The 21,527-nt window shown below is 43.1% G+C and overlaps 1 protein-coding gene across 1 annotated transcript in view; it reads right to left on the bottom strand.

The window, feature by feature from the left end:
• Window positions 1–21,527, bottom strand: part of cdh13 (cadherin 13, H-cadherin (heart)) — a 480,217-nt gene that overhangs the window by 110,929 nt on the left and 347,761 nt on the right. Inside the window, exons 10-11 of the mRNA XM_071203466.1 lie at window positions 16,866–17,048; window positions 16,523–16,776 (exon numbers count right to left, since the gene is read on the bottom strand). Of these exons, the coding sequence (XP_071059567.1) occupies window positions 16,523–16,776; window positions 16,866–17,048 (437 nt within the window). The remainder of the gene's footprint in view (window positions 1–16,522; window positions 16,777–16,865; window positions 17,049–21,527) is intronic.

Raw genomic sequence — 21,527 nt, 5'->3', positions numbered from 1 at the left:
TCCAAGTAGGGAATGAGTCCTTACCCCAAGTGAAGGAGTTCAAGTATCTCGGGGTCTTGTTCTCGAGTGAGGGATCAATGGAGCGTGAGATGGGCCGGAGAATCGGAGCAGCGGGAGCGGTATTGCAGTCGCTTTACCGCACCGTTGTGACGAAAAGGGAGCTGAGCCGGAAGGCAAAGCTCTCTGTCTACCGGGCCATTTTCGTTCCTACCCTCACCTATGGTCATGAAGGATGGGTCATGACCGAAAGAACGAGATCGCGGATACAAGCGGCCGAGATGGGTTTCCTCCGCCGGGTGGCTGGTGTCTCCCTTAGAGATAAGGTGAGAAGTTCGGTCATCAGGGAGGGACTCGGAGTTGAGCCGCTCCTCCTTCGCGTCGAAAGAAGCCAGTTGAGGTGGTTCGGGCACCTAGTTAGGATGCCACCTGGGCGCCTCCCTAGGGAGGTGTTCCAGGCACGTCCAGCTGGGAAGAGACCAAGGGGTAGACCTAGGACCAGGTGGAGGGATTATATCTCTTCGCTGGCCTGGGAGCGCCTTGGGATCCCCCAGTCAGAGCTGGTTGATGTCGCCAGGGAAAAGAAAGTTTGGGGCTCTCTGCTGGAACTGCTGCCCCCGCGACCCGACCACGGATAAGCGGGAGAAGATGGATGGATGGAGATCTGAGTCTTGTTCCTCAGATTTCTCAGACAGCTCAAAGGGATACTGGAGCAGGAGGGAGAAAATGGCTTGGCGCCCACTCATAATCTAGTTTCATTAAGAGCAAAATTCTGGCATACATTTTGCACATCTGTGTGTGTTTTTGTGTCAATAGCAGAGTTAATGTAGAGACAAGATAAAAGCTGAGTCGATAACGGCATAACGTTAAGCTATTTGCATTCATGCTAATTATTCTGTTTGTTTCTATTATATTCTAAGATATGATGCTGGCACCTCTTCTAATTAATAGTAATATAGTGTGGTCTGTTTGATTCTTCTTTCAAATACACATCTGTTTCCTGGATCAACAGTATAAACTAATATATATGATGGCTCTGAAATAAGGTTATGAAAAAAATACGTTCTAAGTTGGCCAATGCACTTATCCAAAACAAAAAGTGGGCCACTAAAGGTACTTTCAACTTGTTTCATTTGATTCCCATTACACATGTTGCGTGTTTCGTGAGTTAAGATTGCATTGGTCACCTACATTCAACACTATCATTTGTTTTAATGTATACTTCATGATTTAGTATTGCACTTTCCAAAAGTTGGGGGACTCACTAGAGACAGATTAGAAAAAGTAATGGTCAAAATTAAAAAGCATCAGAGGAATCCGGACTTCTGGTCACTAGTATCGGACATAAAGAACACTACCTACTGTCCTTTGGTACAAAGGCATATTTTATTAGGCTGTGCCAGACAATGTATTTCCAACTCCACACCCCTAGGTTGAAATATAGGGTTTCTTTTAAAACCTTAAAGTCTCAAGCTGAACTCAAGATGACCATAACGACATGTTCTGAGACTTAAGAAAACGTTCTGCACATCGTTACAGACTGAGTAAAACTATGCATGTTGACTAGGATAAATGGAAAGAGTAAAATCTGTGGATTGTTCCTTCATGTGTCTTTTCCCGACCCCGATCAAGTACACTGAGTTACTTAAACTAAAGCAGTGCTCCACTACAGTCAGACAAACACACACATGTAAGTATGAGTTGTCATGGCTACGCTTTAGCATGTTACTGCTACAACATTTACCAGTTGCCTTTTCTGACATCTAATCACAGTCTTTGTAGTTGACATTCATTCTCAACAATATTGGGAAAAATACATGGCTCTTTAAATACTAAATACTTTGAACCTTTGCCATAAACTAAAAACAATTAGCTTATTCAACTATTTCAATTTCAATAGCAATAGAACCATTGTGATACAAATATTTATTAGTGCAGCTTTAACCAGCCCTGACCCGTAGATGTGATGTATTTACACGTGAGTCACTTTTGGATTTATATTGGTTATTCTGACACAGCTCCCCAGTCAAACATCCAGAGCTACATCGAGTTAGAGTCAACATATAACTCCCAAAACATACGTCAGATGCATCCATCTTCCTTAACGCTGAGACCATGTGGGTTTGCAGGGAGTTAATGGATATTCATGCCCTCACCTCACTCGCCGAATGAGCATCATTAAGTTTCACAAAAAAGCCACAACAATCTGGGACGGCTGGTGAGGTCATGCATATACTGACTTGAGGAGGGGAATTGGTTTGGAGCATTGGTTCTCCACCTCAGGGTCTGGAGCCCCCCTCACAGTAAAGCGTATGTAAAGATATATGCAAAGAATATGCCAGAGCTTATGTATTTATATTACTGTTTGACTTTTGATCCTTGGATAATACATGTTTTACCTTGCCTTTGGGCTTACCTCAATAATCAAATGCAATTCTGTGAAAAACATCCCCTCTTTTAGTGATACACACCTATATCAGGGTGTTGACTGGGAATTAAAGAAGCTAGACTACAGCTTGGCTGATTAAAATGCCCAGCAGTAGCAAGGAGTGTTGCATAATGAGACAAAGGTCAGTGTTGAGCATCACCATAACAATACGTTATTCCGAGGTGTTTCTACAAGGATTAAAGCATAATGACTTTGAGGCAAAGGGGAATGCATCCAATCTGAATATTTAAAAGGCTGTTGTATAAAGAGCAAAGAAGGCCAAACCTCTGCTGAATGGTCACTTCACAAGCTGACTTTTTGCTCCTCCGAAACTCAAAACCATAACACTTACTTTATTGAAAACTCTGCTTTCTCTCACTTATACAGTCCACCCCTTTAAAGATACTCACACTCCAGCAGCACCACATAACAGCTTACTTGTGCTATAAGTGTCAGTCTTCCCCAATTTCATAAACACGTGTACACTCATACATACACTTAGAAGTCAATGACAGCATACAACACAAAAACATGGTTTGCCTTTCTCTCGATGCACCCATTTCTGACCTTCTTATTTGTTTTACTGTCCTCACTTTCTGTTGGCTCTAACTTTATCCAACTATCTGTATCCATCTCTCTGTCACTTTATTCTCTATCTCCTGCACGCAAGATCTTCCAGTGATTGGAGTCTAACTTACTGAGAGGAAGAAGACGGAACAGAGCCAATGCTAATAGTGTCTCTATCTGAGGGCTGCTGAGTGTGTGTGAGCAAGAGATATGATAACATCAATCAAAAGACACACAGTAAAAGTACAGGGCTTGTGCCGAGTTCTGTTTGGCCGTAACAGCTGTAGCTACACTTCATCCACATTTGCAGCTAGTAAAGCGAGAGGAGTAGGAAATATAAAGAGCGGGGTGCAGAGCAGGGAGCAAGAGATAAGAATAGGGATCAAGAATGGAGATAAGAAGAAGACACATGGAACTGTGAATACGTTTGCAATACAAATGAATTCACCACACTTTCTATCTTCAGTTCCTCCCCATCTCCCCTTGGCTCCAATTTTTCGATGCCATTACACAATTACAAACATTCTCCATCGCCAGGACCCACAGTGGACAATCATTATGTTATTGCATGTGCTAAGGTGGAAAATCATGTGTGTTTAACCCCAGTCTCATAAACACATATTGTTTACATGCCCCTGCATTATACTGGTCATACTTTTTGTTTTATCTCGCTTGTTGTTACTATATAAAGTTGACATTCAATAAACATTCAATAGTTTTGATCATATCCATGCCATATGACCCACACAAATAACACCATGGCAAACAGTACAACCTTAACATCTTAACATGACAAATACATTTAACATTACATTAAGCAACATATAACTTTTCATAACCTCATGATTCAGCTTCTGTTAGCTTACCTCAGCTAGTTGTGCAAGTGTTGTTAGCAAACTAACATCAACGTTAGCACAACAAAAACAGGGGGGGAAATGCAAAAAAGTATAATTTCAGGCAAAGGAAACAAGGTTGTAAGAGCATGATACCTGCACAGCAGCAAATATATAGGCCTATGCTGATAGCTAGCTAACAAGGAGAGCATTTGTCGCATTTATTTCCCCCAGGTGTTGGTGGAGACCAAGAGCTGAAAGATGAGCACAATTGGATTTATATTAACCATCTCTGAATCATCTGTTATACCAACACACAAAAACAGTTTGTCTTTGTGTGTTGGTATACTAGCCCTACAACTGATGGCAGATGGACTACTGCATTTCACATGAAGATGTCACTGAGCTTATGCAGGGCATATTGAAAAGTCTGTTTCTTATATTTTCTATTCCTTCTTTCTGAGACACAAAGAGATAGAAGGTTTGAGCCCATTATGGTTGAACATAAGGGACTCAGAGGTAGCCTACAGCTGCTCTGGGCCGCATTTGAACTTTGAGCATGGCTATGTTGCAGGTTTGGCCAACCACTGCTTCAGGCCATGTGGACAAATTACCCATGTCACACCTGTTCATACTTCTGCTCTGTATCAGCACAGTGCAGCAGGTCTATAGGGCTGAAATAAAAGTGACAGCACTGAGAAAGGGAAAGGCAAACGCTGGCGTATGTCACATCAATCATCTATCGGGGAGATTGAGTCCAGGTGTGTCTTTGTGTATATGCCAGTGTGAAAAGTATGTGAAGTTGGGGAGAAAAACGGTGTTGAAGAAAGTGTGAACGGGAGTGTGTGATGGTGTTTAATTAGGGTATGTACCTTGCCAGATGTGCATATGCATGCTTATAAAAAGGCTAATACGTTTAATTGGCATCCTGTAAAAGTATTATGACATGCATGTCTTCACAAGATGTGGTTCCTGTCACTCTTCATTCTTAACATGCATCAATAACTATAGGTTACTTACGTAACCCCAGTAGTCAGAGTAACATGAAGTGAGATGTCTCACTATGGGATGCGCCTCAACGCGTATGCAAACAGAAGCATCAATCTCATTACGCAAATCCTGATTGGCTGGTGATCTTGACGTCTACGTCAGGGAATCCACCCACCCTTTAAGTCGCTTGCGCTACGTTGCAGCGTCATTCAAAATAAGCACCTCTTCTCGCTTCGCCTTAGCAAGAAGGGCCGTCTAACTTAGTAGTAGTAACCTATAGTTCTCATTCATAACACTCCGTTCGATGTCTCACTATGAGATATTGAAACTCCCGTATTGCTAGACATGCTTATCTCGAAAATCACCAAACCAACCAGAACTTAACAGGTAGAACCCTGTCTCAACACGGGGCCCAGCACTGCGTGGACCACACTTGGAGCAGAGACATCTAGCCTGTAAAAGCGGAAAAAAGTGAGCGATGAGGACCAGCTCGCTGAACAATGTTCAACTTCTGACACCGGAGACGCCGGAGTAGCCAGCGCCAGCCAGCGCCAGCCAATCAAATCCCGTTTTCCAAAATCTGACAGCTGAAGCCGTAGCCAATCAAACCGCGTCTAAGCTGGGAGAGATATCCCGCCGTTCATTTCTATATTTCAAAAAAAGTTGGAGGAGAAACTAACTATCGCCGTAGCAAATCACCCGGTTTTGTATGACCAGACCCTCTTCACCTACCGGGATACAAACCGGAGGAACCAGGCATGGAGGGAGGTGGCAGAGACAGTGGGTGAAACTGGTAGGTTTTCGCCTGTTTGGGGAGTTTATATATATATTGCTCGCATAAAATCCCCGGGGGTTTTTGCTTTGTATGTCGGGGGCGGGAGATTCATGTGATTGGTTGTTGGCCGTGTTGCTTGAATAAAATCCCCAAGCTCCAGACACGCCCAGCTCCAAGCTATTTTTGAAGCTGTAGTGTGGACGCTCCGTTATGAGGGTTAGCCCAGGATACAAAGAGTTGGTCATTGCATCGAAACTCTATTGACCTGTCCATATAGGTGTGTAAAGCACGGACTGGGCACAGCAAATTCGGGCGCTGTTCCTCAGAGGAACACAGTGGCGGAGGAAATGCCTCAATGTCAATGTGGGTACATGAGCCAACCACCTTAGTTACAAAGGAAGGGTTGGGCTTCAGGGGCAGCCTGGGCAGATGAAACGAAGATGTCATCTTCGTGCTCATCCGAGTCGGATAGGAGGAACTCAGAGGCATCCTCTTCATCCTCCTCCATATAATCCAGCTGTAGGACATCCTCCGCGGGTGGAACCACGGTGAGGTCCAGTTGGGAGCCCCAGCTTGACACAGCGCGGGGCTCCGCTCTCGCGGCTCTTGCGACACAGCGCGGGGCTCAATCTCCGCGGCAGTCGCCACCATGTCCCGATTGCTGGCCGGCGAATCAACGGACATGAAGGGGTCCCGTCCCGACAGGCTAGCTTGGCGCGCTAGCCGTCGGCGGAGGCTCTTGATGGTGAACCGGGGGTATCGATAGCTTCCTGGGCGTGTTCCAGCCCAAGGCAGGACGAGCAGACATGGTGTGAGTCCGTGCCCGAGATCCTAAACCCGCAGCCTCCGAGCCGAGCCTCCGAGCCGAGCCTCCGAGCCGAGCCTCCGAGCCTCCGACTCCTCTGGTGTGAGGGAGAGAAGGGTCCATCCTCGTTTGCCGGGGTGTTGGCGCGGAGGGACAAGCTAGTAACAGGTATGTTACCGAAAGAAAATCCATCCTTATCGTTATTCCGAAAGGAAAAAACTACGGGGTAGATTGTTCTTTAAAAAATATTAACTGGTGTGTTAATATCTCTCTTATCTCCGTCTCCTCTGGTGTGAGGGAGAGAATAGTCCGTCCCCGCTCGCCGTGGTGTCGGCGCGGAGGGATAAACTAGCAACATGTATGTTACTGTTTGAAGAAAAAAATCAAACCTTACCGTTATCTCGAAAGAAAAAACGGCGGGGCAGATTATAATATTAACTGGTGTGTTAATATTTGTTCAATTCTTCTGCAAAGCAAAAAAGTAACCGGCAAGCGCCCGTCGACCGAATGTTAGCTTGGGTTCAGTCTGTGGACCGTTAAGCTAGCCCGGCTACTGATATTCGAGATGTGCTCTGAAGCGAGAAGAGGTGTTTGAATGACGCTGCGACGTAGCGCAAGCTACTTAAAGGGTGGGTGCATTCCCTGACGTTGACGTCAAGATCACCAGCCAATCAGGATTGGCGTAGGATTCTGTTTGCATACGCGTTGAGGCACATCCCATAGTGAGACATCGAACGGGGTGTTATGAATGAGAACTTAAAGCTGCCTGACCCTAACATATGGGTAGAGGGAATAGCTTATAGAAACACACAAAAACAGCTAACATGAGGCAACACTAGCAAACAGCCTTTTTCATAGATGAGTTGTGCAAACAAAATGGATAGGGTGTAATATGCATCAATTAAAGGAGAACAACTAAGAAAAGCAATATGTACATAGCGATAAGCTAATAGATCTTTTTAAATGATAAATCATCATTGGTTGTTTTCCCTGTTGTTTAATTGTTTCTACAATATAGTTATTGGTTACTGTGCTGCCTTTGGGGACATTACAGTTTAAAGAAGCCAATATATTTGTCATTAATTATATACTTTGGACTTTCATTTCCTGCCTGCATGTCTCCATAGGCTGCAGCCCCAGAGAGAGCAGTCCATTTGCTGACTGTCCTCGTGTTCCATTTACTGATCCAGTGTCCCATCATGGCTTGAATCAGACCTGGGAAACAGTGTGACTGAATACAGACTCAACCTCCGTTTGATTTACCTTTTAACATGACTTCAAAGAGCCTCAAAGGCTCTTTCAGCCTGTTGACTAATGTTTGCCGTGAGCAAGGTAAAGTCTAGAGGAAGCTCTCTGCCAATTCCACCCAACAAGTCCACTGAGTACCCTGAACAAAGACCCACTGTGTCGACTTAACAGCAGCAGTGGAGCAAGCGCCGACAGGACGCATGTTGGAAATCAAATATGACAATGAAAGGTTTGCATTGTCACTATTTGGCAGGAACAGAGAGCAGTATTCAAGGACACTCCATTGAAACCTGCATGCACAGAGAAGGCACATCAGCAATCTGCGAGAATGTATCTGCACATACACATTACACAGCGACACAGGGGTGCTCTCCTAACCCATAAATGAGCAAGCTTGAGTAACACAACACAGTACACACAAGTTATTATCATAATAAGGTGCATAATAGAAGCTCTTTGCATCAGTTGAAAACCATAACCTTGTAATTAAGAGGAAGAAAAGCAATTTACTTCTGCTCCACAGCACAACATCCCTCTCTCCCTGTTCCTCTTGGCATCCTTTAGGATTGTTTTAATTATTTTCTGGCAAACTGACTGTATGAGTTAAGCCTCTCCCTTCCCCGTCTCTGTCTCTCCTCACCCACTCACTCTTCCCTCCTCTACCAAGTGTTTGGCATGCCTTTACTCAGCTGCGAGAAATTAAATATAAATCTAAACATCTGATTAGCTTGTAATCAGCCCCTTCACATCCGAGAAAGACAGATGGAAGAAAGGCATGGAAATGGAGGAGAGTGTATGACTCAGTCCTGTTTGGCTATGCAGTGTGGCATTAAAAAGAAAAACGGGCAATTCGTATCCTTGAAACTTTCTCTGAGACAACCCATCTTTAGAGGTTGGAGAAGTACTAATATACTTAGTGTAAGTAAAAGTAGAAGTACCAGAGTGTAGGAATACTCTGTTACAGGTGAAAGTCCTGCATTCAAAAGGTTACTCAAATTAAAAGTATTAAAGCATTGGCATTAAAATATACTTAACGTATCAAACGTAAAAGTACTCATTATGCAGATTGGTCCATTTCAGAATAACCTATATGATATGTTTTATAATGATTGATCATTAAAGTGTTCTCAAAGCTGGTAAAGGTGCAGCTAGTTTTACTGCAGGGTAGCTGGTGAATTTACTCCAGCTGTAACTAAAGTCTGGATTAAGTATTGGTCATATTTCACATAATCAATCCAAATCTGTAAAGTAACTAAACGTGTTAAATAAATGTGGTGGAGTATGAGTACACGATTTACCTCTGAATTGTAATGGGGTAGAAGTACAAAGTAGCATTAAATGGAAATGCTCAAGTAAAGTACAAGTGTCTCAATATTGTACTTAAGTACAGTACTCAAGTTAATGAGTAGTTACTTCCCACCTCTGCCCATCTTCCGTTTTTTGAGTATGCAATGCTGCCTCTAACAGTAACCACATAGCCCATCGATATTGACAGTTTGGTAAAGAAAATGTTGAAATAACTATGCAGACTAACTCTGCTGTTGGAAAACCGCAGTTGGATTCTGTTTTGACATCATTCAGAAAGCCAGCATATCATGTTTAGGACACAATGAAATCCAATTTTTTTTGGATGGGCAAAATACTTGTTTTCTGTATAGGCCTACTGCTTTCTGATAATAAAGAACAACATTTGAAAACAGTTTCAATTTTCAAACATTGCTCTTTCAGTTTGCTTTGCTACAATTGATTATTCTTGTTGTACATTGTAAACACTTGAAGTATGTCCAGTATAGATGCTTCTCCTATTTGTTTTAATGTTAGTAATAATAATAATAGATGTAATATGTTAGCGCTTTTACAGGTGCTCAAAGACGCTTTACAGATATAGTGAAGATAAAATAAAATAAAGGAACAACAAATAAATATATAGTTAAAGTTAAAGTCAAATAATACATTTGTATGTTTTTTGAAGGTGGTGAGGTCAGTGCAGTCTCTGATGGGTTGTGGGAGTGAGTTCCAGAGGGAGGGGCAGTGACGGAGAAGGCTCTGTCCCCCCAGGTCCGGTGATTGGTGCGGGTGGGGATGGATAGGAGGTTGGCTTCTGATGAGCGGAGGCAGCGGGAAGGGGTGTGGTGGTGCAGCAGGTATGTGAGGTAGGGGGGGGGGGGCCTGATTGTTGAGGGCTTTTTGAGTAATGAGGAGGACTTTGACGTTGATTCTTTGACGGACGGGGAGCCAGTGGAGGTTCTGAAGGACGGGAGTGATGTGGTCTCGGGAGCGGGTGAGGAGGCGGGCAGCAGAGTTCTGGATATGTTGGAGTTTATTGAGGATGCCGTAAGGATGCTATTGCAGTAGTCGAGTCGTGATGTGATGAATGCAATATGCATGAATCAGGGTTTCAGTAGCAGAGGAGCAGAGTGATGGGCGGAGACAGGCAATGTTTTTGAGGTGGAAAAAGGCGGTACTGGTGATGTGATTGATGTGGTGGTTGAATTTGAGCTGACTGTCGAAGATGACTCCGAGGTTGCGGATGTGAGGGGGGGGAGATAGAGTGTGGCTGTCAATGGTGAAGTTGAAATTCTGGATGTCTTTGATACGGGATGGGGGGCCAATGATGATGATGTCTGATTTGGCACTGTTCAGTTGGAGATAGTTTGTTTGCATCCATGCTTTTATTTCTGAGAGACAGTTGGTGAGAGTGGAGTGTGTTGTGGGGGTGATGGTTTTTGTTGAGATATAAAGTTGGATGTCATCGGCGTAGCAGTGAAATTGAAGGTTGTGGCGACGAATTATTTTGCCAACGGGGAGCATGTAGAGGATGAAGAGGAGGGGGCCAAGCACCGAACCCTGGGGGACGCCTTGTGACAGAGGAGCAGTGGAGGAGGTGCAGTTGTTGATGTTGATAAACTGATGTCTGTCGGTGAGGTAGGATTTCAGCCAGGAGAGTGCAGTGTCGGTGATGTTGAGTGATGATTCGAGGAGGGACAGCAGGATGGTGTGATTGATGGTGTCGAATGCTGTGGTGAGGTCGAGGAGGAGGAGGAGGATGTTCAGGTTGCCGGAGTCAGAGGAGAGGAAGAAGTCGTTTGTGATTTTCAGAAGAGCTGTTTCTGTGCTGTGTTTTGATCGGAAACCGGATTGAAATGGCTCAAAGAGATCATTGGAGCTGAGGTGGGCTTTAAGTTGTGAGGCAACGACAAGTATTTTTGACAGAAAGGGGAGATTTGAGATGGGCCGGAAGTTGGACATGATATCAGGTGTGAGTCCATGTCTTTTGAGAATGGGTGTGACAGCAGCCAGTTTGAGAGAGGGGGGAACTGATCCAGATCTGAGGGTTACTGCAGATTAATGATGGTGGCGATGAGTTGGGAGCAGGGAGGCTCTCTTTAACACATTTGGAGGGCATTGGGTCAAGTGTGCAGGTGGAGTTAATTCCAGTCATGAAGTCGGACAGTTGCATGGGGGTCACAGGGGAGAAGTGGGACAGGGGCTGTGAGGTGAAGGGGGGGAACCAGGAACTAGTACTGAGCCATGGCAGAGGGACACGTTATTGGTGGATTTACAGAACTAAATAAAAATGCAACATGACATTTGAAATAGCCACGACTGCCAATGTTTGAAACTATTTTGTCTCATTGTTTCAGGAGAGCATCCTGTCTCATCCAGAGCATAGGCACCAACATGACAGTAACGGTTGAATACTCAGGTGCTGTAATGTTATTACAAAGCATTCTTGTTCATGTGTATAGACTGAAACGTTTTCTTCCATCAGCATTTTTGATATCTTGAATACATTAAAATGAAATCATTACAAATGACTAATTAAAAATATAGGCTCATTGATTGAATGTAGTACAGGAACAAATTACATTAAAAGTCTCTAACCCTAACCCTCCACCTGTCAAATGTGCACATGGTTTAGTCCAGGGGTTCCTAAGGATCACAGACAAATAAAGTTAAAACTCAGCTAGGGAGCCTCCCATTAGCAAGCCCGATAAGCTTTATACAAGTTAACACATGAGAGCTGCCTGGACCCTCTAAGAGCCAACATAAAGGAAGAACTGGAAAGCAAAAGAAGAGGCATTGGGAAAATATATTGTTTGACAAATTCCATCAAACACAACATTCTAGCACTGTTTAAAAATGTTTTGATTGGTATACTGTATGGATTGAACGGATATATTATAATCTAATGTAATATATCATGAACAATTCACACATATGCATTAAATAAATAAAGAAATCAAGGGTTTTTCAGACTTCACATAAAATGTTCTATGTTGTATGAATGACCAGGTTACAGGTTCTGCAGTTTTGTGTTCCTTGCACAATTAATTGTTTATGTTATGTTTCTGAGAGAAAGACAATGGAAGTCGGAAGGAGACAGACTGCACACTTCTGGCCAAACAAATGTACCCTACTGCTGTGTGAGAATGGACAATTTGATCGTTTGGCTAACGTTGGGAAGTTAGCCAAAAGTTCAGCGAGAGTATTATCGCTTTCCTCTAAGCTCCTGTTTAATCCCAATAACGTTATACTTTGGGCACTTCGCAGCATCCGCAAAATGTGTCTGGCCCTGCATATCTGGCTGGACACTTTTGCAGGTCAGCCAATCAAATCACCTTTAACAAAAATCAACTCAAATTATATTTAAAACGTTTGGCATTCAGTGGCTGAATTACTCTCTGCTGGCTGCTTACCAACATCCCATCCTCCCGTGTGCTCTTTTGGTACGTCTTGCTGTCATCTTCCTTTTCCCCCTCCGGCCCACACAGAGGCCTTACGGTGATCACACTGTCTGACCCCGCCCAGGTCAGCCTTTGTAACATTCAACACCTCTCTCCTTCACATAGACTCTGTGTGTCCATTGCTCTGTCTCAGTCTCTCTTCCCTCCCTTCGGCTCCTCAAAGCTACCTGCCAACTGCAAGTAATTCACTTTCCCCAGCTGTTTAGTCTATCTAGTAAAGAATGTTGATTAGCCTCCTCCAAACTAGTTAAAACATCATGCAAAGGAAGGTTTCTGCAGAATTGATTGTGGCGACACCCGTAAGTCAGAACCTCTTGACTTGTCTTGTGAAATCTCCGGCTGATACTCCAAATAAACCATCAGTGTTTGACATCAAAGCTCCAGCTCTCCTTGTGTCTCCTTTTGAGTCGGTGACTCCCCTGCATTGCGACAGAAGTTTCCCCCACAAAGATGGGATTTGAGGAAATATTAGAGTATAAACTTACTGATTATAAACTTTCTTCCATCCAGATTTTAGGGTACAAAACAGCCCTGGAGTGCTTCATATTTTCTCAACGCTTAGCACCCACGCGCTAAGCACAACACTTCTAAATCAGAATTTTACCGGAGATACATTTTATTCAAAAGCAAGTCCAAGTCTCTCCGTCTCCCATCAGCGCTGCCTGACGTTCCCACTGCCTCGCTCTCTAAAAACCATTCTGCTTGAATACATCTTGAAATCAGTCAAGACGGCTAGAAAACGTCTTCAGCAGACAAATCCCCCCGCAGTCTAATAGTTTGGCCTAAATACTGACAGGATTAAAACGACTCATGTTTGCAGTAATTATGTAACATGTCCGTTTACGAGTCTGGACTATCTAAGGTCAGTTTGAAAAAAGGAAAATTGCGTTGTTGTTGTTTTCAATTATTCTTTTCACCAGTGTGCTGATTAGGTTAAATACAAATAAAAAAGCCCAGGGCACTGTTTTAATAATGAAGTTTATCATTTAGATGCATTTTTTTTTAATAACATGTCCTCCAGAAAAGCTTTTCTTTCACACCGTCAACAATATGAAAGGAAAGAACTTGAGACAGACTCATCAGAGGCTGGCCTACTTCAAAGTGTTTGTGGTCAAAGTGTAACATAATTCAATTATTTATTTGCTAAAATCTTACACCCTCCCAGGCACATAACCTGTTTCTAAATAACATTAAGAAGAAAAAGATAAAGGAAGGCTGTCGAACAACCTGGATAATGAGATAGCCTCGATTAACCTGTGGGTTCAATGGCAATCAGGCTAATGAGAAGCTTCACAGCACAGCATGTTCCTTTAGTCTACAATTTAAAAAACAATCACTAATTGTTTCAATTTGGATAATAAGAGCTTAAGTTAACATTTCTAATAATGCGTCAGTTGTCATAAGGCTTCATCTTAATTCTGTCATCCTGCAGACATGAAGACTGTAACTGCAGTGAAATATCTAAATTGGTCAATTGTAGCCTACATATAGCATTGGGCCAAGTTGTCATAAGGACATTGTTTTTCATTGTTCTGTTTGTGACATTGTTATAAAATGTAAATTCATTATTTTATATTTTTGTGTGAGAAGCAGTTATGCTATATAAATACAACTTCAAGTGATTTGCTAACAGTCTTTCACAGTCATCATTCTAGTCAGGTGTAGCTAATACCACTAATGGTGGCTTTCCTCCATTTAGAATAATTTCAATCAAGGACAAACTCAGCATACGAGAAATTATGAATATAAACTTTAAACGTCAAGGTTTATAAGTTATTTCCCCATCTACCGTCTCCTGATCCTACAACAGTGGAGCAGGAGGAATTGAGGTGTGGGTGACATCCAATTATCCTTCACAGCTCTGCATTGCACCGCCATAGTTAATAAGCAGTGTCCCTCGAGCGATCCAACCAGATCTTAAGGATTTGATTTAAATCCCTCTTCCACACATTGTGTTTCACCTGCAAACATGTGACGTCACAGAAGATAGAGCCTCTCTGATTTATGTTTTACTGTGACTACAAGATTTGGATCATCCCATCTTAACTTGTATTGTTGTGTTTGGCTTCAAGTGAGTTTTTGTGTGTGAAGACAAACTGATTCCTGTAATTTTGCATTGTCTAAAATGTCACCTGCAAACACACATTTAGTCACAGCTGCATGGTAAATAACTGTTTCCTCAAATCCCACTGAAATTATAATCAAAGCGGAATGGGTCCTGAATCTGCATTGGGTCGAAACAGCTGTCCAGAAATATCACATGGCAGGTTTGTATAGGTTTAACAAAACAGATGGCCCCTGCAATTATAATACCTCACAGGAGCCACCAGGTAACAATAGTCTTTCAATTAGGGCTCAGCTGCGCACTGTAATGCAACTATTGCATGTATTGACTTACTCAAAATGAACAGCCATTTCAAAAAGTGCACTGGCCAGACTGTTATGTTTAATGCAACGTAAACATGAGGATGCCTGTTTACGTCCATTATTATTGTTGTTAAAGACGTCACAAATATGCACATATAACCATGCAAGTGTATGTGTAACGGTGTGATACGGACCCTGACCAGCGCGTCACACAGATTGTGTTCCATGTCAAATGCAATTGACCTGTGCATCCCAAGGGGTAGCCACACCAACACACACACACTCACACAAACACACTTTTATGCTGAGACAGACAGAGCAAGAGAGAGGCAGGATAACAGATCTTTTTTTTGCCATTTTATTCTGTGCATGCTCCCTCCCTATTTTCACTTCTCCACTCGTCTGTCTTTCTCATGTCCTCAACCTGTCTGCGGGTCACAGTTATGACACTTCAAAGTAACTTTTACCAGGAAAAATGTCAGAGGATGAAATGACAACAAATGCAGAGGCCATGAAATAAATACAGAGATGTATGCCGAGGATGAGAGGAGCAGAGCAGCAAGGATGAAGTTAGAAAGATGCAGATATACGACTTGGAAGATCAGTCAGAGATGCACAGAAGGTGTCATAAACACGGAGCCCCCCGTGACTATAGATAGATGAAATGTCACCAAATTCTTTGAAGAAGTCTTTTAAGTTATCAGTATAGCTTCAAAATCCAAATACGGATATAAAAATTGTCGTTGAGTCAGAAATAAAACATAAACAGACGACGACAACTTTCCTACATAACCTAGCTTGTGTGTCATATAGTTTCAACATGTTATTGAGAGTTTTTCCATTTTTATAAGTGGAGTGCTATTCAGGCGCGATACATGAATTACTAAAGACTACTGCTTTCATGTGACCTGACTTTAGACTCTCCACTCGTGAAATCTTCATGGAGACAGGTCTTGACTCATATACAACCTTCAGTTAATAATCTGTCCGTTGTGTAGCATTGGATACTGACATGGTGACTACGTTTTATAGCACATCAATAATCTGAGCATAAAAGTCACGATGTGGTGAATTTTATTCCCCTGGCTTATTATCCCCATGTGTTTACTTTACAATTGTATTTGCGTGAAATATAACTCTGAGGGTGCAGACAGTGAGCAAACTGATTGAGAACAAATTAGGCCTGAAAGCCAATAAATGAAATGATAGGTTTTCTATCTTGTAAAAGGTAGTGCAGCGAATGCTATGGGGCTCCCTCTGGGAGCGAGAGGAATCATTGTTATTGTAGCACAGAGTGAAACTAATAGCCTTCCTGTTATGATGATGGTAATATTTGAGAGAATGCTTTTTCTGTAACATAGTTAAAGTTAATGAGCTGGCCGGCTCTGTGACCTTCCGTTGCCTTGGGTGAACAGTTCGACCTATGCCAGTAAATTGCAGATTGCCCGGGCAATATCATTCAGCTGTTTACACAACAGTAGCCTGACAGGCAAAAGAAAAACAATCTGTGATGAAGGGACGCAGGAGATGTGAACCCGATGTGAGAGATAAACATATCTGAAAGTTTACTGACATCAAATAACTGCTCTTCTATACGCGCTTTGCAAAGAGTCACATTAGCAAAGGATACTTGATTTTGTTGAGTGAAACTGAATACATATCAGAAACCTCATTCCTGAGCAGACGACAGCACAAACAATCTCTATCTTGTGATTTTCTGGATTTTAAATAACCTCACAATGACTCAGGACCAAGGCTCCTTACCTGATGCTCTGTGCCTGTAATATATCTGGATCTGTGGCGTTGAGTGAAGCCACGAAGCTTCCCAGAGGAATGTTTTCCATCTTGTTGACTGTCAGGGGGTCGGGGAAGAATACGGGGCCCTCGTTGATGTCCAGGACTGTGACGCGGACAGTGGCAGTGGAGCTGGGGCCGTAGCCAACATCAGGAACCAGAGGGTCCTCATTCTCCACTTTGATGAGTAGCGCGTGGAACCTTTCGGCCTCATAGTCCAAAGGCTGAAGGGAGAAAATCATTGTGGATGTAAGGAGATGGTAAACATGTCATCAAATGAATGTATTGGGCAGTTTGATATACAGTATTTTACTTTGATGACAGACAGCATCCCCTCGTTGTTGTCTGGGTTGGTTTGGATCTCAAAGCTCAGTGTTGGATCTCCGTTAATTATAGAGTAGATCGCTCTCCCCGCCCCCGTGCCTGGGTCATCTCTATCGTCTACCGTCAGGTTCACCACGACGCCCGTCGAGCCCTCGTACACATTAGCCTCAAACTGTTGGAGGAGACAGACAAAAAACATTAGCGAACCTGAAGAACTGAGGATACTGGAACCTATGGACCATAACATAACCCATTAGACTTGACTCAGACAGAAGAGGAAGGTATAGATTTGAATAAAGTGGCAGCATAAACTCATTCTAAGTTAAAAGAAAGACACAAGTGAATGAGAACAGGAATCAAGGCAAAGGTGTCTGAGTTGATATTGTTATCAAACTCGAGAGAAAATATTGTGCTCATTCAGGAAGGTAGATAGCTAAAGTACTATTCCCTGCAGAGATGAAAACATGGACACATTTAAAGAGGGGAGTTGCAAAATGGTTTGATATGTTCTTGACTGAAGCATATTCGACTAAACATTGGATGTTATTGTTAAGAGCCCAAACCCCCCATTGGGAAAAGAGGAAAAATGTTCTTCCTCCTTAATGTAAAAGCACATTTAAGGTACCCTGTGGAGTAATCGTACCACTAGTGGCGCAAAGTTTTTCTTAGTGGGTATTCATTTTTCTTTGTATTGTGCACACACGTTAGCAATGTATGCCCTTTCGAGCAATCCCACTCGTATGAGAGGTGTAGAAATGTAAAAAACATACTAGAGAAGGAGACGAGTACATTTAGATTGAAACATTGCAGTTTTGAAATCCTTTCTAAAAATATAGTTTGCTGTTTTTTGAGGACGAAGATGCAATACACATGTTTGACCTTAATAGAACACTTGCATTTCATAACATAACTTTAGTTTAAGCAGAAAGGTCTGGCTGCTCCTGTCATCAATCTGGTAAAGGGGAAATAACCACTAGTTATTTTCTTTCACCGACTCACAATTGTCACAGAATCCAGGGACTATCTATGAGAGCAAGAGAGTACTTCCCTGTACGTCATAGCCGTGCCCCTTTATGGGTGAAAACATTCACTGCCAGTCAAATGGCAGTGAATACAAATTCAGAAGTTTTCAACAATTACACTGAACAAAAATATAAACGCAACACTTTTGTTTTTGCTCCCATTTTTCATGAGATGAACTCAAAGATCTAAAACATTTTCTATATACACAAAATAACCATTTCTCTCAAATATTGTTCACAAATCTGAAAAAATCTGTGATAGTGAGCACTTCTCCTTTGCCGAGATAATCCATCCCACCTCACAGGTGTGGCATATCAAGATGCTGATTAGACAGCATGATTATTGCACAGGTGTGCCTTAGGCTGGCCACAATAAAAGGCCACTCTAAAATGTTCAGTTTTATCACACATCACAATGCCACAGATGTCGCAAGTTTTGAGGGAGCGTGCAATTGGCATGCTGACAGCAGGAATGTTCACCAGAGCTGTTGCCCGTGAATTGAATGTTCATTTCTCTACCATAAGCTGTCTCCAAAGGCGATTCAGAGAATTTGGCAGTACATCCAACCGGCCTCACAACCGCAGACCACGTGTAACCACACCAGCCCAGGACCTCCACATCCAGCATGTTCACCTCCAAGATCGTCTGAGACCAGCCACTCGGACAGCTGCTGCAACAATCGGTTTGCATAACCAAAGAATTTCTGCACAAACTGATAGAAACCGTCTCAGGGAAGCTCATCTGCATGCTCGTCGTCCTCATCGGGGTCTCGACCTGACTCCGGTTCGTAGTCGTATCCGACTTGAGTGGGAAAATGCTCACATTCGATGGCATCTGGCACGTTAGAGAGGTGTTCTCTTCACGGATGAATTCCGGTTTTCACTGTTCAGTGCAGATGGCAGACAGCGTGTGTGGCGTCGTGTGGGTGAGCGGTTTTCTGATGTCAATGTTGTGAATCGAGTGGCCCATGGTGGTGGTGGGGTTATGGTATGGGCAGGCGTATGTTATGGACGACGAACACAGGTGCATTTTAATGATGGCATTGTGAATGCACAGAGATACCGTGACGAGATCCTAAGGCCCATTGTTGTGCCATTCATCCACGACCATCACCTCATGTTGCAGCATGATAATGCACGGCCCCATGTTGCAAGGATCTGTACACAATTCCTGGAGGCTGAAAACATCCCAGGTCTTGCATGGCCAGCATACTCACCGGACATGTCACCCATTGAGCATGTTTGGGATGCTCTGGATCTGGAGCGTGTTCCAGTCCCTGCCAATATCCAGCAACTTCACACAGCCATTGAAGAGGAGTGGACCAACATTCCACAGGCCACAATCAACAACCTGATCAACTCTATGCGAAGGACATGTGTTGCACTGCGTGAGGCAAATGGTGGTCACACCAGATACTGACTGGTTTTCGGACCCCCTCAGACCCCCCCAATAAAGCAAAACTGCACGTTTCAGAGTGGCCTTTTATTGTGGCCAGCCTAAGGCACACCTGTGCAATAATCATGCTGTCTAATCAGCATCTTGATATGCCACACCTGTGAGGTGGGATGGATTATCTCGGCAAAGGAGAAGTGCTCACTATCACAGATTTGTTCAGATTTGTGAACAATATTTGAGAGAAATGGTTATTTTGTGTATATAGAAAATGTTTTAGATCTTTGAGTTCATCTCGTGAAAAATGGGAGCAAAAACAAAAGTGTTGCATTTATATTTTTGTTCAGTGTACATATAAAATAAAGAATATTGTGGGGGTCTTTTTACCTAAAAGGAGCCGCCCAGACACGCAACAGTTACATGTATTGGACTGACCGGGTCCCATTGATTGTGCTTTTTGTCATCTCTGTGGATGACCTGAAGCCACAGATATTTTCTTTTCCAGTCTTCTTTTCTAAGTTGAGTATAGAAAATCATAACTTTCGATTGTTGTTGTTGTTTGATGTGCAACACACGACACAGCAGCCTCTATGCATGATAAAACAATTTCTTCCACATGGCGCCATTTCTTTGTTTGCACTGGAAAGTGGGCGTCATTTCACCAGACCGTGACATATCACTGCTCTCATCTATGCCCTTGCAAAACAATTAACATATACGGCGGAAGTGGAGGGGAAAAGCTGAAATAAACGACCAACGTGAGTCTTTAGCTGTCAGTCTTTATCTGGTGACTCAAAAATAAATGAATGTATGGAACACACAGGACAGAATACAGACTATTAGTCTCCTCCATTGAGTATTCTTTCCGCTGCATCTCGCTTATCTCATTATTTATCTAGTATAAATCACTGCTCACATCTCTGCTCGTGTTGGCAGCGGGCCTCAATCAGATTCCCATCCATGCATTCTGCCAGCAAGTCTCTCACTACAGACTACATCCTAAACAGGGGTACCTTAAAGAAGCTCCATGCAGGCAGAAGCAATTTGGTGTGTGTTTATGTGTGTGCTGCAGGACCATTATGGTGTCAGAGCTTACAGTGTAATCTTTCAGACACAGAACACTCTGTTTAAGGATAGCGCTGGTCCAGCCTAGATTACTGCATCTCCTGTCAGCCCACGGTATTGTTGTTTCACAGATTACCCTCTTACCACTTTACACAGCCTGGCTCCATGCATTTATCTGAAAAGACACAAACATTGATTTCTACTCTTTCCTTTCTTTTCTCCCTGTTTTATTCATCCAAAGCTTGTTTAAAAATAACCCATTGAACCATTTGCAGTCATTTAGGGCACAGAGGAGAGAAACATAATGTTCTTCAAATAAAAAGGTTGTGTTTGTGCCCACACAGGCATTGTTGGCTTTTTTGTCCTGCAAGCCCGCGGCAGTGTGGTACAAAAGCATCATGTGGAAATTAGGAGGCTGTTGGAAACATAAAAAAGCCCAGTGCTCATTTTCTTAAACAAGCTGAATGTAGAATACAGCAATTGCCTGAACCCTGAAGCAGTAAAATACATTTTACAGACATTACCTGCCTACTGAATGTACTCAACATCACAAGTGCTTTGATCAGAGACAAATGCACCTCATTGGCATTCCTATGCTCATCATCCTCCTCTAGACTCTCCTTCCCTCACAAACACACCAATATAGTACCGACACACAGGTGGTCAGATGGGGTTTAATCATGTGGGGCAGCCATGCGGTTGGAGGAACTGCTGTATTCTGTGTGATGTGGCCACTGGGCTCCTGCCCTGCCGCTGATAAGGCCCCAATTCCACCTGGAGCACAAAGCAAGCAGTCACCTGAAAGACTAGAAGGAAATGACTAACTACGACGCAGAGCTCCTACTGTAGCTTGAAATGAACTAAACACATTAAGAGGGAGAGGGGAGGGATGGCGAAAGAAGGGGATAAAAAGACTGCCTTCAAGTTTGCTTTTATCCAAGTGTAGAGGCGTGTGTGTGGGTTTGTTTGAGTGTTTTTGTGTTGGCTGTTTCCTATCTGAGACTCACAGACGAAGACAGAGAGCCAATTACAGTAGTGGCTCTTTGCTCACTACACTCTCAAAAAAAGATGACCACATGACCAGGGCAATGCAGGCCAAGAGGTAAAAACAGTATCACACACACACACACACACACACACACACACACACACACACACACACACACACACA

Source organism: Pseudochaenichthys georgianus, chromosome 6 (genome assembly GCF_902827115.2).
Source record: "Pseudochaenichthys georgianus chromosome 6, fPseGeo1.2, whole genome shotgun sequence".
Taxonomy (NCBI): Eukaryota; Metazoa; Chordata; class Actinopteri; order Perciformes; family Channichthyidae; genus Pseudochaenichthys; species Pseudochaenichthys georgianus.
This window is presented reverse-complemented; position numbering and strand designations above follow the sequence as displayed.